The 19,014-nt window shown below is 39.9% G+C and overlaps 1 protein-coding gene across 1 annotated transcript in view; it reads right to left on the bottom strand.

Annotated features, from left to right (window-relative positions):
* Positions 1 to 9,510: 9,510 nt before the first annotated feature.
* Positions 9,511 to 19,014, bottom strand: part of LOC149276498 (ubiquitin-protein ligase E3C-like) — a 45,351-nt gene continuing 35,847 nt past the window's right edge. Inside the window, exons 19-23 of the mRNA XM_089503579.1 lie at positions 17,260 to 17,472; positions 14,521 to 14,709; positions 14,286 to 14,352; positions 13,601 to 13,731; positions 9,511 to 9,681 (exon numbers count right to left, since the gene is read on the bottom strand). Coding sequence (XP_089359705.1) covers positions 9,511 to 9,681; positions 13,601 to 13,731; positions 14,286 to 14,352; positions 14,521 to 14,709; positions 17,260 to 17,472 — 771 coding nt within the window. The remainder of the gene's footprint in view (positions 9,682 to 13,600; positions 13,732 to 14,285; positions 14,353 to 14,520; positions 14,710 to 17,259; positions 17,473 to 19,014) is intronic.

Raw genomic sequence — 19,014 nt, 5'->3', positions numbered from 1 at the left:
ATTAGTATAAGCCGAACATATTTTGGCGTCCATCGCTTACTTTTAATACAAGTCAGAAATATTTTGAGGCACGATTTTATCTCCTCGCGAACACGCCACTCGCACTAAAGGTACGTCTGCCCTCTGATTATATATACATATATATTCCGTTTCCGTAGCTGAAATTTTAACCTAGCAATAAAGAAATAGCTTGTACCGTAATAAGGGATTCATCTGTTCCAAAATTTCCAGGAACAATCTGCTCTTATACATGATGGGATGTTTAAAAGATAATGCCCAGTCAAGGTTCAAATACAATACCATTCGACGGGATCTTAACCTTAAACAACAAAGCCTAATGGAGGGGTCTTTCATCGTCGCCTACTGTTCCTACGATTTGGCACCTATTAATAAATGCAAGCCTTTTCCCATTACAAAAGCTAATTATTACGCATTGTGATCAACTACAAACCTATTCCACTTAACCTCGCGGGGCCCAAGGTAACCGTACTCAAAAAACAATTGATTTGCCATCACAAGCTAGGATTAAAATGTAAAGTGGATAAATACTGAATTCTGTAGCTTTGGGAATGTATGGAACCAGGCAGAGGTAGCTAGATGCTGTCTGAGGGTAATGGGGTTTCACTAAAAGAGCATTTGCATGTTTAAAAAATGGGCTTTAACTTCCTGGCATCCATTACAATTTAAGTTGGCAGTGATATCTCGTGCTTAGAAATGTTAAGGCTATTTTTTCTTATGAGACCCCTGATTATTCCAAAGGGGTTTATTCTGTAAAGGGAGAGCTGTGGTTAAACTCTCTCACGTCTTTATTTATTATGAATGGCCAACTGGCAGGTTTCTCCAGCTAGAATTGCTGAGATGGCCCTGTATAATGTAGAATTCAATGGGTTAGGAGACTCAATTATTTAACTATACATTATTCAGGGCCAGCCAACTCTTCCTTTAGAGAAGAGACCCCAACGTTTTAGAAATCTCTGAAAATAGCAATTACTTAAAAGTCCTGTTTCTGTAACTGCCCGAGATAGTGGTCCCATTAGGTCTTATGACGTGGTAGACCAGGATGAGAATCCTCATGGGATAAAAGTGTTTACACCAATTCATGGCGCCCAAACCTTATGAGAAGATGGAGGTGTGATGGATACCCAAGTTATCAATTCAAGCGGAGAAGAAAAAGAAAAGAGAGAGAATAACAAAGGTCAGCACAACAAAGCATTACACAACCATCAGGCTTTATATGTTGGGCCAGAAATAATTTGGATTGCTTGTGTGAAGGCGGATCACGCAGCTGGATAGAGCACCACGAATCACAGGTGCCTTATTACTTCTATCCCGCATGTTTAGCCTCTGGTAGGGACCTGTTGCGTCAAGATTTCTTAAATGATCGGGTAAAAGGCACTCAGCATCAGTGGCGTCTCCAGCTTTCATATTTAGGGGGGGCACATGGGGGGCCAGGGACCAAAGTAGGGGGGCAAATAAAAAACCGGTACATATACACTATGTATGTATGTATATATATATATATATATATATATATATATATATACAGACGTTAGACGTGCATTTTTACCTACATAATATGCACTTATCTCTTTGAAGTAAAGACCGTGATTGAAATATGATTTCAAAATAACAGCTAAACTGGCAGTTATTTCTCATTCTTTAATATTAGCCCCTGCTGACAATATATATAAATATTAGAACCTGCTGCCGATATATAGAAATATTACACCCTGCTTCTGATATATATTAATATTAACCCCTGCTGCGGATATATATTGATATTAGCCCCTGCTGCGGATATATACTTATATTATACCCTGCTGCTCATATACATAAAAATTATACCCTGCTGCCGATATATATTATTTGACTCTGCTACCAGTATATATTAATATTAGCCCCTACTGACAATATATATTATTAGTCCCTGCAGCCAATATATATAAAATTAGCCCCTGCAGCCAATATATATTAATATTAGCCCCTGCTGCCGATATATATATATATAAATACTAGACCCTGCTGCCAATATGAATATAAATACTAGACCCTGCTGCCAATAAATATTAATATTAGCCCCTGCTGTCAATATATGTTAATATTAGCTCCTGCTGCCAATATATATTAGCCCCTGCTGTGGATATATATTAATATTAGCCCCTGCTGCTGATATATATTAATATTGGACCCTGCTGCCGATATATATATAGTATTAGTCCCTGCTTCCTATATATATTAATATTAGCCCCTGCAGCCAATATATATTAATATTAGACCCTGTTGCCAGTATATAAATAAATATTAGCCCCTGCTGCCAAAACATATATAAATATTTGCCCCTGCTGCAAATATATATATAAATATTAGACCCTGCTGCCAATATATTTTATAGTGAAAAAATTGGATCCTACCCAAGCATTTCCTTGGGCCCCGTTCAACGCTTCCTTACATGCAATCACTCCTTCTGCTACCCTACTAAAAAAAAAAATATTTCCCACACTGACTGCAGATCAGGGGAAGACCGCGAGAGTCAGTCCTGCACCGTGACATTGAGAGGTCCTCGCCCCTGTAATCATCCCCAGAGTCCCTTTGTCCCCTCATTCACTAAACCATAGCGCTCTTTTACTTACACCCTGTAGTTCAGGTATAGATCAAATAAACAACACATGGAAACAGCACATGCAACTGAATGAGATTAAAAAAAAACTTGTATTTGCAGGTATACATAAATAATGTATGGAAACATAGCATTGCCAGCATTCCCACTGCTGGTCGCCTCTGTGTTGTGGTTAAACATAGAAATTAACCCCTTCGCGACCTTTGCCGGTTCAGGACCGTCATGACATGAAGGTCACTAAATGACCTTTGACGGTCCTGAACCGTCAAAAAGTAAAATAAGCTTAGAAAGTGATCAACGATCACTTTCTTCGCTTAAACGGCGTTACTGTAATGCCTCGATGTCGAGGCATTCAGCAAGGCCGAGATCGGCATCGGGGGCCATGTCTGGCCCCTCCCCGAGGCGTCAACAGCCGCCATACATTGTATGGCGGCGGACGCCCGTTTTAAAAGCGTTTAGGAGGCGATCAACGATCGCCTCCTAAACTTAAATGGTGTCGCTGGAATGCCTCGATCAGGAGGCATCCAGCGACACCAAACACTTACCTCTGGGTGGGCTGTGACCGCTCCGGAGAGCGGTCACAGCCGCCGCTGCCGGTGATCTTCGCCATCAAGCAAGATGGCGGCGGCCCGGGAAATAAAACAATAAAGACGAAAAAGTTCGCTAGAGGGTCTCCAGACCCTCTAGAGAACTGGCTCCACTTGCTGGTTGAATACAGGTACTGCATTCAACCATGCAAGTCAATGGAGCCCAGCTTTCTAATCACTATGTGATTAGTAAAATATTCAAAAAAAATAAAAATAAATAAAAAATGGAAGAAAAAATTAAAAAAAAATGTGCTAACATTTAAAAATAATTATGCAGTGATGTCACTAGATGAACCATCCAGTACCAGCAAAATGTGTAAAAAAAAATATAAAAAAAGTATTAAAAAAATAAAATTAAATTAAAAAATAAAGTTTATTATTTTGAGCAAGTGCTAAAATTTCTCAAAAATCTCAACAAAGAGTTAAAATAAAAGCACTTCAAATACCCAAGGGGTGTCTAATATATAAAAAAAATGGCTGATGGGGTAAATTGGAGTGGCCTAGCTCAAAGATAGGGCATAGGTACAGACTGACCAAAATGGAGAAAAAAAGCGCACTTCCCAAATGTGGCATTTTAAATCTGAAACAACCCGACAAACCCATGCATGTCGGGTATCACTGCACTCAGGAGATGTTCCTGAACACACATTGGGGTGTTGTTTGACAGTGGCATATACCAGGACCTGTATATCTATAACTAAAGTACAATTTGTGTGAAAAAAAAATAAAAAAAATTACTATTACAAAGTTTGACAAAGTGTAGTTGTATAATTGGTGCATGGAAAGGGTTAAAATAACAGCATTTGGAATACCCTGGGGTGTCTAGTTTTCAAAAATATATGGTTTGAATGGGTTAAATTGAGTTAACCGGCTTCAAAAATGTTCCAAAGAGGAGATGGAGGCAGACTGACCAGATTTGTTAAAAAAGATTTGGAAATCATAAAACGCTGCTTGTACTTATTGCCCTATAACTTACAAAAAACAGCAAAAAAACATAAAAACATTGGGTATTTCTAAACTCAGGACAAGTAGTAGAATCTATTTAGCTAGTTTTTTTACTTGCTTTTTTAGGTGAGTAAAAGATTTTTCAAATAAAAGTCATAAAATGTGTTTTTTTTTTCAATTTTTCACCATGTTTTTTTAATTTTTTTATAGTAAATAAGATGATACGATCAAAATAATGGTATCTGAAGAAAGCCCATCTTGTCCTGAAAAAAACAATATATAACTTATGTGGGTACACTAAATGGGTGAGGAGAAAATTACAGCTGAACACAAGCACCACAAAAGTGTCAAAACAGCCTCGGTCCCACAGGGTACAAAACGAAAAATGAGCCCGGTCCTTAAGGGGTTAAAGGTCTGACCTAAATGTACCTTCTGCATAAATTGACCTTTTTAGAAGCGGAAACTCGCACACAAATTGGATTTTACTGGCACCTGTCCCTCACCATTTTTAGTTTATTTACTATTATCGGATTAAACACTTCTAGTTTTTGCCCCATAATATAATTTTTTCAGGCGGTTTGTAAGAGTTCTCGCTCTGTTATCTGATCCTTAATCTACTAGACAAAAACCCTGACTCCTTATCATACTGCCTGTAGGAAAGAATAGAATGACTTAGTCTCAATCACACAGCCAGACACTTTCATGGACTTCATTAGCATTATCATTAGAATCAGCTCAGTGTGATGTTTGAGCAGAGAAAATCATCTACAATATCACATGACAACAATGGCCGCCTCCATGTCAGCAAATAAAGGAAGTTTATTGGGGGAAAAATGGAAATCAGGTTTTTTTGTCAATGCTGACCGACATTACTGTGTACAGCTCAGGGGGTTATTACTGTATACAGCTCTGGGGGTTATTACTGTATACAGCACTGGGGGTTATTACTGTATACAGCGCTGGGGGGATATCATTGTATACAGCAATTGGGGTTATTACTGTATACAATGCTGGGGGTTATTACTGTATACAGCACTCGGGGTTATTACTGTATACAGTGCTGGGGGAAGAAAAATATCCCCCCCCCAGCCCTTTAACTTAAAAGGAATAAAGGGCACATTAATAATTATTAATAGCAGTAGCTTATAGCCTCCATTGAAGTCAAGGAGACCTATATCAAATGAGCACTATTCAAATAAAATTCTGGGCTGAATTATTTTTTCTCCACCTAAAACCTGGTGAATAGACCCCAAATCCCTATGCAGAGCAGAAGGAGTTAGCAGCCACATAACCATGAAATAATGAATTATTTTATGCACATTGCCAATAAAACATACAATTAAGACAAATGATTTTCTACAATGAGAGGAACTTCTAAAATTTGAAACCGTGCAGATTTCAGCCGAGATCCTGATTAATTGTGACAACATTGGACGTTCTTCAACAGCTCCTTGTTAGGCAATTATATTGGGTCCGGCTTCATTCTGGATTATCTCCAAGGTCCAATGCACAAAATTGCAAAAGAATATTTGGCAGAAAAGCTCCATTTATAAATCTGCTCCCAAAAAAATGAAACATTTTGTTGTTAATGGAAATGTGCAGCTAATTTCCTGTTCATCATGCTAAAAATGTGACCTTTTGATTGTAAGAAATATTGCTAAATCATTGCGCTTTTCAATACATTCTCAGTTTAAAAAAAAGACGAAAGTTATTGATCCAAAAGGCAGAGGTTTTAATAAAAGGATATTAGAATTCACATATTTCTTTGGTTTTGAGGACTAATCAGCTTAGTTCTTGCTGGGTTAATTCTGTTGAATGGAAATCGGAAGCAAGTGTGAAGGGGACCCTTGTTTCATTCCAAGGACCCTTATGAAGCTTAAGTTGTCGTACCTTGTAATGACATATTTAAGAAAATAATTAAATCTGCTTAACCAACCGTGTGTTCTGTTATTGCTATTTTTTTTTTAAAGGGGCCTTACAAATCAGAAAGAATAAATATTGCAATATTTTTTCCCTGCATCTTGGGTCTATTCACAATGGTTTGAGTCGACCTTGAATCGTTAAAGCTTCAAGAGGGTTTCTAATATATACGGTATATATATATATATATATATATATTATAATACTCACAGTATAATTCCATGGGTTTGTTTTGTGTATAGAACTGTAACAGGTAGGATCTCCACTGTTAGGTAGTTATAAATGAATGCGCTGTATCCAGATAAGGGCACATTTGTAGAAACCACAAGGACACTTACGGACATCAAGACTACCTTGAGACAGAGTGACAATAGTGAGACTGTCGTAAGACTTTATCATCACTGTAAGAACACTAAGATACTTAAATCATAAAAATGTCTTCGTACACCGAGCCTGCACTGGAAGAAGCTTTCTTTATGTATCTTGGCCTAATTAAGAATATATTTGCTTCCAGACCATCCTATAAGTATATCGGGAAAACACTTTCTCTGCCAAAACGTACTCAGAAAATGTTTTAGGACGCGTTGGCTTTGACCGTTCACATCCCGTTAACAAATCTAGCCGATTGCTGGTAATTTACGGCCATTTACGCCGCCTTCACAAAATGACTCCTTGATTATGACTTAAGGTGGGAGAATGTTGATAAGTTATAACGTTCTGTGTACTGGGTAGCACCGCAGTCTGTATATTATTTCCAGTTTTAGAATTACAGTGTTTACGACGGCGTTTAACACTTTGAACCATCGGATATATTATCTACGGTAATGGACGATAATGCACTTCCAACCACGCTCTCATCCTCTCTGAATACATTATGGCATTTTCTTGAAATTCATTTGGATACTTTAGGTGTCTTTGAATATTTAATGGGTTTATTGTGGTGCGTGAATTAGTGAATTACTAAGAGAACAGATAAAGAGGATGTTGGCTAATTATCCATGTTGGCTGCTGGTGGGGCTTATAGATCATCAATAGCAGTCGCCCCCGTTTATAAAACACTCAAAAACAAACTTAACAAGTACAATTTGAGGCAGGATTCAGAAATATTATTTACCCCATCTATTTTAGTATTATTTTGCAGCAAGGACAATCTATATATTGACCTAAAAACTAAGTAAAGCAAATGTAAAAGGTGTTAATAGTTTTTCCTTTTGTTGTATCCTTGTCTTCTTCACATTACTTTATGTCCTCCTTAAGGAAATGATTTACTACAACTGGTGCCGCACAAACAGCAGCTGACCCAACATATCTAAAAATATTTGATCTATACATTTCAGAGAGCAGAATGTCATTTTATTTATAAAAAAAATGGTACATTGAGGTTTTTCTTCAGTGTAAAGGACACGGAATTAACTGGTCAGCAAATGAATACGAAAATTTCCAGTTCGACCTATTATAAACTATCTGTCCTCTTTATTTTCTTATCAGATCCTGATATAATCTGTAAGAGCTGAAGCTGCCAGGCATGTCTAGAAGGCTTCTTCGATCAACGTAACCAAAACAATAGAATAACAGTGTAACTGTGACTGCACGCTGAGTGTCTGGACAATCTCTAGGAAGCTTTTCCATTAATCAATGTGGGACAAGAAGCATGTTGTGTCCTATTTTAACTGTTACTTTGCGTTCGGTTAGCAATCCACTTCAACATGGCCATTAAGGGCAAAGCCAAGCAACTATCTTGATTTCATAAATAAAAGTCTAGGGTCTCTCAGAAATGTCCTTGTTTTTGAAAGAAATGCATTTTTTCCCATTAAAATAACATGAAATGGATCAGAAATCCAGCACAGACGGGGTTAATGTTGCAAATGACTATTGTAGCTGGAAATGCCTGATTTTTTATAGAATATCTTTATAGGAGTACAGAGGCCCTTTATCACTCCCATCACTCCTGTGTTCCAATGGCCCTTTATCACTCCCATCACTCCTGTGTTCCAATGGCCCTTTATCACTCCCATCACTCCTGTGTCCCAACGGCCCTTTATCACTCCCATCACTCCTGTGTTCCAACGGCCCTTTATCACTCCCATCACTCCTGTGTTCCAATGGCCCTTTATCACTCCCATCACTCCTGTGTTCCAATGGCCCTTTATCACTCCCATCACTCCTGCGTTCCAATGGCCCTTTATCACTCCCATCACTCCTGTGTTCCAACGGCCCTTTATTACTCCCATCACTCCTGTTTTCCAATGGCACGTTGTGTTCACTGATCCAAGTTTAAAAGGCTAATTGATTGTTAGAAAATTATGTTAAAGCAACAAATGTCTTTGTTTTCTATGAAAACCTTTGGACAGTAGTGTGTACGTATATATATATATATAGTAATTGTATACATTTTATAATAAAAAGTCATAATGAAAAACTACAGTGTCAAATGTAAGGAAGTTCTACTTGTCCACTGACAGGGTGGTAGATCAGTGGAACAATCTCCTACAAGAAATGGTAGGGGCAAATATAGTGAGCAATGACTGATTAAGGTTCGAGTGTTTAAAGCAGGGAAAGACCCGGTAATCACAGGTAAGTAATAAAGTTTGGGATACGTTCAACAGCAAATAAAAACAGAAACCGTTCTCACAGCGCTCTTCTGGGCAAAAAAACCATATACCGGTAATAGGTCAAAGCTGAAAGACACTACAAGACTTTGGGTAATTTATTTGAAATAATATTTAATAGATGTTATAGTATAATTATCTCCATAGCCAGGACTGTGCTACACGACAAAAAGAAATCGGTAAAAAAAAAAATAAAAATTAACAGTCTGTACAGAATGGAAACCAAATACAAATTAAAGCAAATTATATTCACATCTGTATATATCCCATCATAGTGTACATGGTACAGAAGCACTTAAAAGTAAGGGCCCTTCAAAAAGGAATTCTGTAGAAATAGCAAATAAAATACAATAAATGACAATTATGGTGAAAGGTAGCGAGCCACATAATCTGAAAACGGTAATTTAATTATTATTTGTGAGGCGAGAAAAATGATTAGTCGCGCTTTGAATTAACCCTTTTCTTGGCTATAGGCAGATATAAAACTTTTTGTTTTTCTTTCCTCCAGCAGATCCAGAGGCTTGTTCCATAGCATCGAGGGACCAGTCGCTTTATTCGTTGTATAAACGTATTGCCAAACAGCTTGAAAGCCCCGACATCGTCTTTGGTTAATTTCATAGAGATGCCATTTTTGTTTGAAATGTGCTCTTTTCTGGGAGGGCACCCACGGGACGTTTCAATCTTAACTCTAGACGAGATCTGGGAAGGCCATCAAGGTGGAATTTAAAATGGCTTCTTGATGTGACCTGATCTCCAGAAACTACGGAGTTTGATGGTGAATTCTAAGCAGACATCGGTTAGAAATCTTTGGAGCGTAAACCTTAACCCCGTCTCAGCTCAGCTCGAAGCCCGCTGCGCATTCTATGGCATAAAGCAATTTGCCCCTCATCAGATTCTCGTCGTAAAACTCGGGGAGCTTGAGCAGGTTCATGCAGGTGCTCGCCGTCGGCAGCCGTTCCAGGTCAGAGCCTCCGTTGTGGATACAAAAAGCGGGATAGAGTTCCTAAGAACAGAAAATAAGCAAACGTGATAAATACATACATTATCGTATCAATTTCAGGCCTTATAGAATATAAAGTAACCTTAAATAAATGCATTTCCACTGCCGAGAGGTTATCTGTCGTGGCATTACGGATCATAATACTTGAAAGGTTTTAAGATTCCTTTAATGATGATATAATTAACTGCGTATCGTTATGGAATATGAACAGCTACAAGTTAAAAGCCTGTCTGCTTGGCCGTTGCGGGCTGATTTGGACGGCCCTGATGCGCTAAAGCAGAATAACCTTTATATAACGAGGAGAAACTATTCACTTTAGGATGAAACGTTCACATTCCCTGCCATGGACATTAGATATTAAATTGTACGTTTAGACCCAAAATTATTATTGTAGAAAAGTGTTTCTCAGACACAGCAAAGCGAGATTCTAATGTTTCCCATGACCTCTCCTTTAGCCTCAATTACGCATTTAATTCCTTTTAGATTGTAAGCTCATAAGCCTACCATCGTAGCTGTATGTGTGAACGCACGCTTATTACGTATTTATTACCTACCCTATATTTAAATTGTACAGCACTGCGGAATACGTTAGCCCTTAATAAACGATAATATTTAATATTATCCAATTAGTTTCACATAATACAGAATAAATACATTTTAAAAATGGCCAACGAATTCTCCACTTCATAACTTCCTGTAAAAGCAGGAAGCTCGGTGTCGCCGTGACAACTATTTAAAGGTACAAACTCTGAATGGATCTGGTTCCCAGAATTACCAAGGGGCTATGGAAGATTTTCTTTTACTGGCACTTAAATAATATTATGCCAAAAATAAAAATTCACGATACTCTCGTAACGCTTTAAAAAGGTCCAGGCGGGACCGGTAGGACTACGTTTCTGATCTGGCCTTTTAACGCCTACCGTTACCGGGCGTTTATCTTTGCATAAGTTACCGGCGTCAATGGCTTTAAGGCGTTAGTAACGTTATGTACTGCAGTAAAACCACGCGGCCGTCCGGCGTTCCGTGCATTATCAACACTTCCCGAATAAAATAATAAAAAAAAAAAGTAAAAAAAAAAAAAAAAAATCAATTTATAATTTTGACCTGACTGGAACTTAACACTTTTACCCACTCTTATACAAATGCTTTTTTTTCTATATGTAAGGCAACCTAATTTATGAAAGTTATTAAGCTTTAATTAGTTTCAGAAAATGCTATCTCGTAACATTTAATCTGGCTCTAAATGGGCTCTTAATTTGTTAATGGTGTAACCTTCTGCTACGCAGAGTCTACAAACGGTAAATAATGTCTGGAAATCGCCGGGGAACGGCCATTACGGAGGCCCGCGGCGGAGGCTGCTTTTAACCACTTTATAAGCACATTAAGTATTTTCTTTGTATGGAAACTAATTGAGACTATGAATAATAAAAAAGGATATTAAGTAGGCTCTTTGGGTGGCGATGGGGTTTATTCACAAAAGGAAGAGTTGGGGTTTTAACTCTTTCGCTCCTCTCTACATTCTGAAGGACCAACGCTGGCTGGTTTCTTCAGCAACAAGGATGTAGTTGGCCCTGTATAATGTATAATTCAATGGGTGAAGCAGAAGCTCACTGAGGTTGAGTGCAAAGTCGCCTGTAAACTCTCCATTTAGTGGATAAACACCTTTGTCCTGCAGTAAATATGGTGGTCCCGAAGCTATGGAGCCATACAGATATCTTCTGCTAACATGTACCCCACGCGTTGACTTAGATGGTCCATAAACAAAAAGTGGTCATCAAAAACCAGAAAAGGGGGCTTAGAATACACTGAGTCCATAGCAAGGCGCATGGGATATGGTGATGGGTCCAGGGGTAGGAGACAGAGGCGAAAAAGTTGAGAGAAACTTGAGAGCCTCAGCCAAACACTTAAGATCCCAAACGGATTGATTTATTTGAAAAGGTCCAGCGATGGGTGGATCTGACCTGTACTTTTGGTTGGCACTGATGGTTGAAGAAAGAGAACGTTGTATTTGGAGTTAATGCTGGACTGCGGATGCAGCTTAGAACAAAAAGAATGGTTTTGCGATGTTGGACCTCAACTTATTTGAAGTCTTTTCTTAACTGAGGAGCGTTCTTTGTTGTAACGGAAGTGGCGAGAAATACTATCTAATATTCTTTTTGGTCCAGAGCAAGTAAGCTCAGTCTTCACAGTCACTTTCCCATTTCTTCTGTGATATGGCTAATAGCCTTTGGCAAAATATCTATAACATACGATCCAGAGCCAGGTACGAGTCCAAAAACTGACAGGTGCTCCCTGCAAACAAAGCTTATATTTCCAAAAACTCTTCCTCGGAGGTGATTACAACAATACCCATTTTTTCAATATTATCAATGAAACTCGTACAGCGGACATCATCCACGCGGCTTCTAGATGCAAATATTCTTTCCCCCACCGCCATTTGTGAAGCCAAAATACCAAAAAATGAATAGATCACTCCCCTGTATCATTGAATACATTTCTCATTTACCATCCATAATCAGATTTCCGTTTAATGGTATGTTGTCACGCTGTAAATAATACCCGACAGAGAGCGAGCCCAAGCTAAAGACCCAATTATATTGTGCCCTAAAAGATTTTGCAATTTTAAGGGTAAGAATGCTCAACGCAAGTCTTCTCCAATGCATATCTACCTAAATTAGCTGCTTTAAAGGGCACCAAAGGATACAGTCAGGGTGTAAATGCTCCCTAAACCCCTTGATACTCTAAAGCCCTAGTGGCTAAATGCAGAACTGCATATAATACACACATTAGAGGCTTCTGGCAGCTCCCCAAAATCTTCAAAGCAGAACGGAATAAATTGTCCCCCCTGGAGATGTCACGTTTACTTATTACGCAAATCACTATGGTGAAAAGGACCAACTTAATGGATCCTCACCCCTATGAGAATGACCTCTGTACTGTGTGTATACCCGCATTACACGTCCGGAACGGCCACTCCTTTATGTACAGAATATTACGCTAATGGCTCTTCTGACATGCAAACATTTTTTCCTCTTTACGTCCTTAGAAAGCTGAATACCTCGTATAAGAAGCATGTATAGACAAGTGAACGTGTATGCGTGGTATAGAAAAGCCCACGAGCTGCTCTGCGGTGTTTGGTTTATTAATAGGGGGGGTGCGATGTTATTCACGGAGCATGACTGACAACGCCTCGAGTGCGATTCAGAGGCCGCGGCCGGCGGGGTCTGCACTATTCAGAAACCATTTCAAATGATTTCAGCAAATAGACGACTGATAAGGCATTGCGCTAAAACAAACATTCTCACTTTGCTATTTAACCAGCATAAAAATAAATCCCCGCCGCACCCTTTAAAGAAAGGAAAAGGTAGAATTATTACTAATCTAAGGCTAACAAGCGGACACTTTCATGTACCGTTCCATCGCTTCCTCTGGATCCTGCGGGTGTTGGTTGTTTGGTTAAGTCTCTTATATTTGTCCTGCGTTAATGCCAAGTTCCCACCCTCCCAGTAGTCAGAATAAACCTCAAATTGCCATTTAATGGAAAAGGTCAGGAACTATGGAGGTTAAATATGGCTTTAGTTTATTAAAGCCCGAGATAAGGCCGTCTGAAGCTGTTCTTCCGAGGATGATTACTGCTGCCATTAGCGGAATGCTTTAGAGAGAGAGAGATGGGTCTGCTGCTTTCCGGTCGCTGAGTGGGGTCTTTAGTTGAAGTCGATACCGTTTATTGGGGGAACATTGAAGAGGACGTAAAGTAACAGAAGCTCTTGTACATGGTCTCTTCTTCAGATGTTGGCTCAATAAAAGGCATCAACGTCAACTAAAGACTCCGCTTGCTGCCACTCGGCTTTACCCCCAGGGCTGGAAGGTGTCGGCCCTCCTCGGCCCCATGCATATTCCTGAATAAAAGGGGAGGACTTACTTTAAATCCTAATAAGGGAGGTCGGGAGCAACTTGTCACAAACTTAAGCAGTTTCCGCTTTTCCTCATCTGTAAAATTTTCAACCACTCTCCAAAATATTTTGATCACTGGATGGTCAGTGGAATAGCCTCCTGCAATAAAACACAGACGTGTTAAATGACATTTATAGTTTTACGTTTGGCAGCCTCTTTAACAGGAATAATCGCCTCGATATTTCCGCCGACGGCACATATCTATCCAAAAATCTGCTCTTGACGTGAGTATTTCTTTGAATAAAAACCCCTTGACCCCTGCCCTGCGGACAGCAGAGTCTCTCTTTGGGAAGCACTCTGATAACAAGCTAGCCATGTAGGAGCCCAGCGGACCAATGCCATGGACAGGCTGTAGCAGGGTTTATTGTTGGGATAATGCAATGAGAACTTCCTTGGAATATTCCTCGAATGCCTGCACATGCGCAGAATTACTGCCGATAATAACTTGATACTAATGCTTGTTCACTGCAAAGAAAAGGATGATCAGTGAAGCAAAAGTCGCTAAAGACACGTGAAGAAGTGTTGCCCCCCCACCTCGACCTCCTCTGCGCTTAAGGAACATGTAAATGAAGTGTAAACGGCCTATTAAGATACTTCACAAACCTCAGCCGTACCTCGTTACCCCCACGCCACTTACTGCAATCAATACACACCTGAATAGTTTGTGAAGGACTTCAGATCATCAAGGCAGATAGGAACCTGAGCGCCGGAAATCAAAACCTAGAAGTATCACAGAAAAGAGAGGGCTTGACACTCATATATTTACTTCCGAGCATCATCGCCAAAGTTACTTAAAGCGGCAACGCACAGCCGTAAGGTGCAGACTGCGTGGATGTAGACCGTATGACACAATCACGGTTTGATTTCACGGAATTTGGCTTTCCGTACCTGGATCTCCTGCTGGTCGAACATCCGGAGCCATTCCAGGTTGACGACGTTGGCCAGGCCCTGTCTGAAGGCCAGGCAGTGCTGCCTGATCTGCTTGTTGAGCCTGTAGTCCGCTACCAGGTGGATGTAGGCTATTCGGTTCGCGCTCGTCACTGGAATATCTTTTCCTCCCATTTTTAATTCTACTACCTAAACAAAGCGAGAAGAAAACAAACTCAATTAGTATCAGAAATAAATTGTGCTAAAAGGACAAAAACATTTGTGTTCTAGAGCATGACACTAATGCTACGTGTGTGCGGAAAACACTAAACCTGTGAAAAATACACTTAAATAATCTTTTTCTTCAACAGCTACAAAAATGATCTAAGTGATTACAGAAGGGAAATTCCGTGTCCTTCACAGGATCCTAAGAGTCAATGTGTAGACTGCGTGTTACAGTCTATGCCAGGGGTGTCCAACCTGTGGCCCTAGACCTGCTGCAGGACTACATCTCCCATAATACTCTTTCAGCTAAGGGCCTGGTTGATGAGCATGGGAGATGTAGTCCTGCAGGGCCGCAGTTGGACACCCTTGGTCTATGCGTTCTATAAAAAACACTACGCAGAAGGAGCAGGACAAGTGAATGGCAGATAACAGGCCAGCCACTAGATGGCGCCATTTGTAAACGGTATTTTGATCTCTGGAGGACTGTCTAGCTCATCCAGTATACCCAGTACTGGTTAATCCCATACCCCATATACACATTTTACATGATTGGTTTATATATATCAGAACTAACCTCGCAGCAGCCAATTTGCTGATTAAAATATAAAAATGTTAACATACGAGTCATCTGTATGATAAGGTCATGTATAAATCACACAGTGTGTGTCCTACAGAGTCATATTTCTTAGAAATGTCCATCTGGTTCCAGCTACTTCCTCGCCTGCTACAGATTGGATATTACTGAAATCCAACGTTATACAAAACATTACAATCTGAGAAGTGCCTTCGTTTTAAGCTTTACTGAACGACTGATTGTATTCTCAGCAGTCAGGGTCAGAACAAACAATTAAGGTCTTCAAGCCTTAATTAGACATTTTGTAATGTGAAAGTTCTCTTGGTGTATAAGGGCTTTAGGGCAATATATGGACAGAAGATGCCACCCAACAATGAGCACCAAGCAGAACCGTGACCTACTTGGTGACAATGGAAGAGACAGGGAGTGTGATGCCCCCTGCTGGTTGCAGGAGGGATCCTATAGAGAACCTGACAGTATGTCAGCAATACTAAGGGTGAGTGCGAATGGATGTAGTCAGAGAGCTGACCGTTGGTCTATATGTGGATTTTACTTGCAATCTGGACCTGCCCCATGGAAAAAGAGACCAATTGCATGGGACAACAAACCTCGCAACGTATTTAATCATCAAAGAGGGACATGACTGTTTCGGGGGTATAAAAGGTGTGACTGGGGCTTTAAAAAAGACTATTTATGTGACATCATTAGCCAATTATGCAGTATATTTCCATGCTGCCATGTACATCATGGAGGCTGCGATACCCTCATACCCAGCAAACATTCTGCTCATAGAAAAGAGTGGATGAAAAAGAGAGAATGTGTTCTGACCAGAGAACAATTACCAATTAACAACTCATCCATTAAGATTTCTTTGAGAGCTTCAGTAAAAGTTTTAACTGTCTGTTGATGCCCCCGACATCCGGGATTATTGCTTTCTTATTGCCTGGCTAAACAGAAATTGAATACAAAGGAGGTATTTAATACCAGCGCCAATTTTATCTAACATCTAACCTAAGCATTATTTCTTCTGTATAAAATTATTGGAAGGCGTGGGTCCTGCAGGGAGAAACCATGGGCTTTAATCCTAGGTATAAATATCCAGACACAGATCATGGCAGAGTTTCTAAGCCGATTAGAGAAGGAGTAAGGAGTTAAAATACAACTCCCACAATCCTTACTCTACCAGTAAGGTTGATGGAAATTGGCTGCAAAATTACAGTTTATGAAATAGTTAGAACTTTTTTGACCAAGTTGCCACCCGTAGCCAAGACACAAGGGGACTGTAATTAACAGATGGAGAGTCAAATCTTCACTTTACAGGCAATTTGTTAATTGTATGTAGACTGTAGCTCATGAGATTTCACCTGACTGCAAGGCTGGTAGATACATGTACATGATTGGGGAGGCTGATGGATACATGTACATGATTGAGGAGGCTGATGGATACATGTACATGATTGAGGAGGCTGATGGATACATGTACATGATTCAGGAGGCTGATGGATACATGTACATGATTGAGGAGGCTGATGGATACATGTACATGATTCAGGAGGCTGATGGATACATGTACATGATTGAGGAGGCTGATGGATACATGTACATGATTGAGGAGGCCGATGGATACATGTACATGATTCAGGAGGCTGATGGATACATGTACATGATTGGGAAGGCTGATGGATACATGCGCATGATTGGGGAGGCTGATGGATACATGCTTGGGATTCCTGTAGAGTGGAGGAATATCACATAGGGTCACATGATATCCACCAAGTGTAAAGTATGATACATGACCGACCAACAAAAGTGCAATGTTACATGATATCCCTTCTTTATAATAGATATTTAGTTATATAATTCCCAATCACCTGCACTGAGCAATCCTGTTGTATCCCATGCTAACATTATCTGATATATACAGTGACAATATGATTAATAACAGAGCGATGGTCACTTACCTGGGCCTCACCAAGGTCATTGTTGACCACTGTAAAGTTTAAACCCAGTTCTTCCACGTCCCCTTCGTAGCTCTTCAGGAAGAGCAAATTCCGGTACATTTCGGGATCCAAGGACGCCAGGTGGTGAATGTCGACATCGGCGCTCGTGCCCAACAACTTCGACAGGAAGAAACTAGCGAACGGCAGCTCCACGAGCATGTTCTCATACAGAGCCTGAGGGAAGGAACGCACAAGCAAACCTTATTGCCTACAGTGCCAGGTCTGTGCCGGTATTACAGATGGTTGTGAATGCGTTGGAGACATCAAGCAGTATGGGGTGAAGTGTTCGATGTGTTTGCTAAATGAGTTATAACATTAACCATCGCTTCTTAAGCTTATTGCTTTCAATGACAGTTTGTTTTGATATTTAATATTACAACCATTAGCCTACACAAAAAAACACAAGGCCTGCATTTTTCAGTATGGTCCACGTAAATATTCAGAATATTTTATTAACAAAAAGTTTGGTAGCCAAAGCAGTCGGTGTTTTCTCACCTAAGGACGCTAATTTAACAAACACATAAGGTCTATCCCACACTCCTTTATCGGATTTATCTAAATAATGCACGCAGTGACAATACGATTAAAGACTGATTTATGGCCACTTTCCCGGGACCTCACCAAGGTCATTGATAACCCCTGTGAAGGTTAAACTGTATGTACCCTTTGTAACTCTTTAAGAAGAGCATATTACAAAATAAAGCTACAGGTGTCACTGCTTTACAAAAATACAGTGATAAGAATATAGAATGTACACAACAGTACTCTAACCTACCTATTATAACCTCTTATAGTCATACAGGATACACTACCACTCAAAAGTTTGGGGTCACTTGGAAATGTTCTTGTTTTTGCAAGAAAAGCAGCCCTTTATCACTCCCATCACTCCTGTGCCCCAATGGCCCTTTATCACTCCCATCACTCCTGTGTCCCAATGGCCCTTTATCACTCCCATCACTCCTGTGTCCCAATGGCCCTTTATCACTCCCATCACTCCTGTGTCCAAATGGCCCTTTATCACTCCCATCACTCCTGTGTTCCAATGGCCCTTTATCACTCCTGTGTCCCAATGGCCCGTTATCACTCCCATCACTCCTGTGTTCCAATGGCACGTTGTGTTTATTCATCCAAGTTTAAAAGGATAATTGATGGTTAGAAAACCCTTTTGCAATTATGTTACAACTAGAAACGTCCTTGTTTTCCATGAAAACAGCTCAGTGACCTCAAACCTATGAACTGTAGCGCATGTCCGGCAGATGCCGATATAGAAGAAAACATTCTGTATTTCAAAAATGGAGCAGAAAGCATCTAAGAGAAGAGCCCACAGCTTCACAACATGGAGGCAGAACTCTTACTACAAATTACCTTTAAAACTGCCATATGGTGGATTAGAATTTTATATATATATCTTGTAGACATTCTTGCTTTTGTTACACTGACTACAAGTTTAAGGAAAATGACTCAATGGCATAAACCTATCGATTAGCTGTTGACCCCGTTGAGCAACCCTATGGAACATGTCGCCCCTCTGTAGGGAAATCCCGGAGAGGTATGTGCCGTTTGGCACATCGATCTAGCCATCAATCGAATGACATCCCCGGAGATGTTTATAGAGCCAATACAGCTGTAATCAAATAAGAAAATCCTCCTGACAGGTCAAAGCTTTTCACATCTCAGCTGCTTTAATAAAGACAACAATTACTTAAGAAGATCTTG

Source organism: Sceloporus occidentalis, unplaced genomic scaffold (genome assembly GCF_023333645.1).
Source record: "Sceloporus occidentalis isolate IW3139 unplaced genomic scaffold, rSceOcc1.0.p SCAF_236, whole genome shotgun sequence".
Classification (NCBI taxonomy): Eukaryota; Metazoa; Chordata; class Lepidosauria; order Squamata; family Phrynosomatidae; genus Sceloporus; species Sceloporus occidentalis.
The sequence above is the reverse complement of the archived record's forward strand: the minus strand, read 5'-3'. Positions and strand labels throughout refer to the sequence as shown.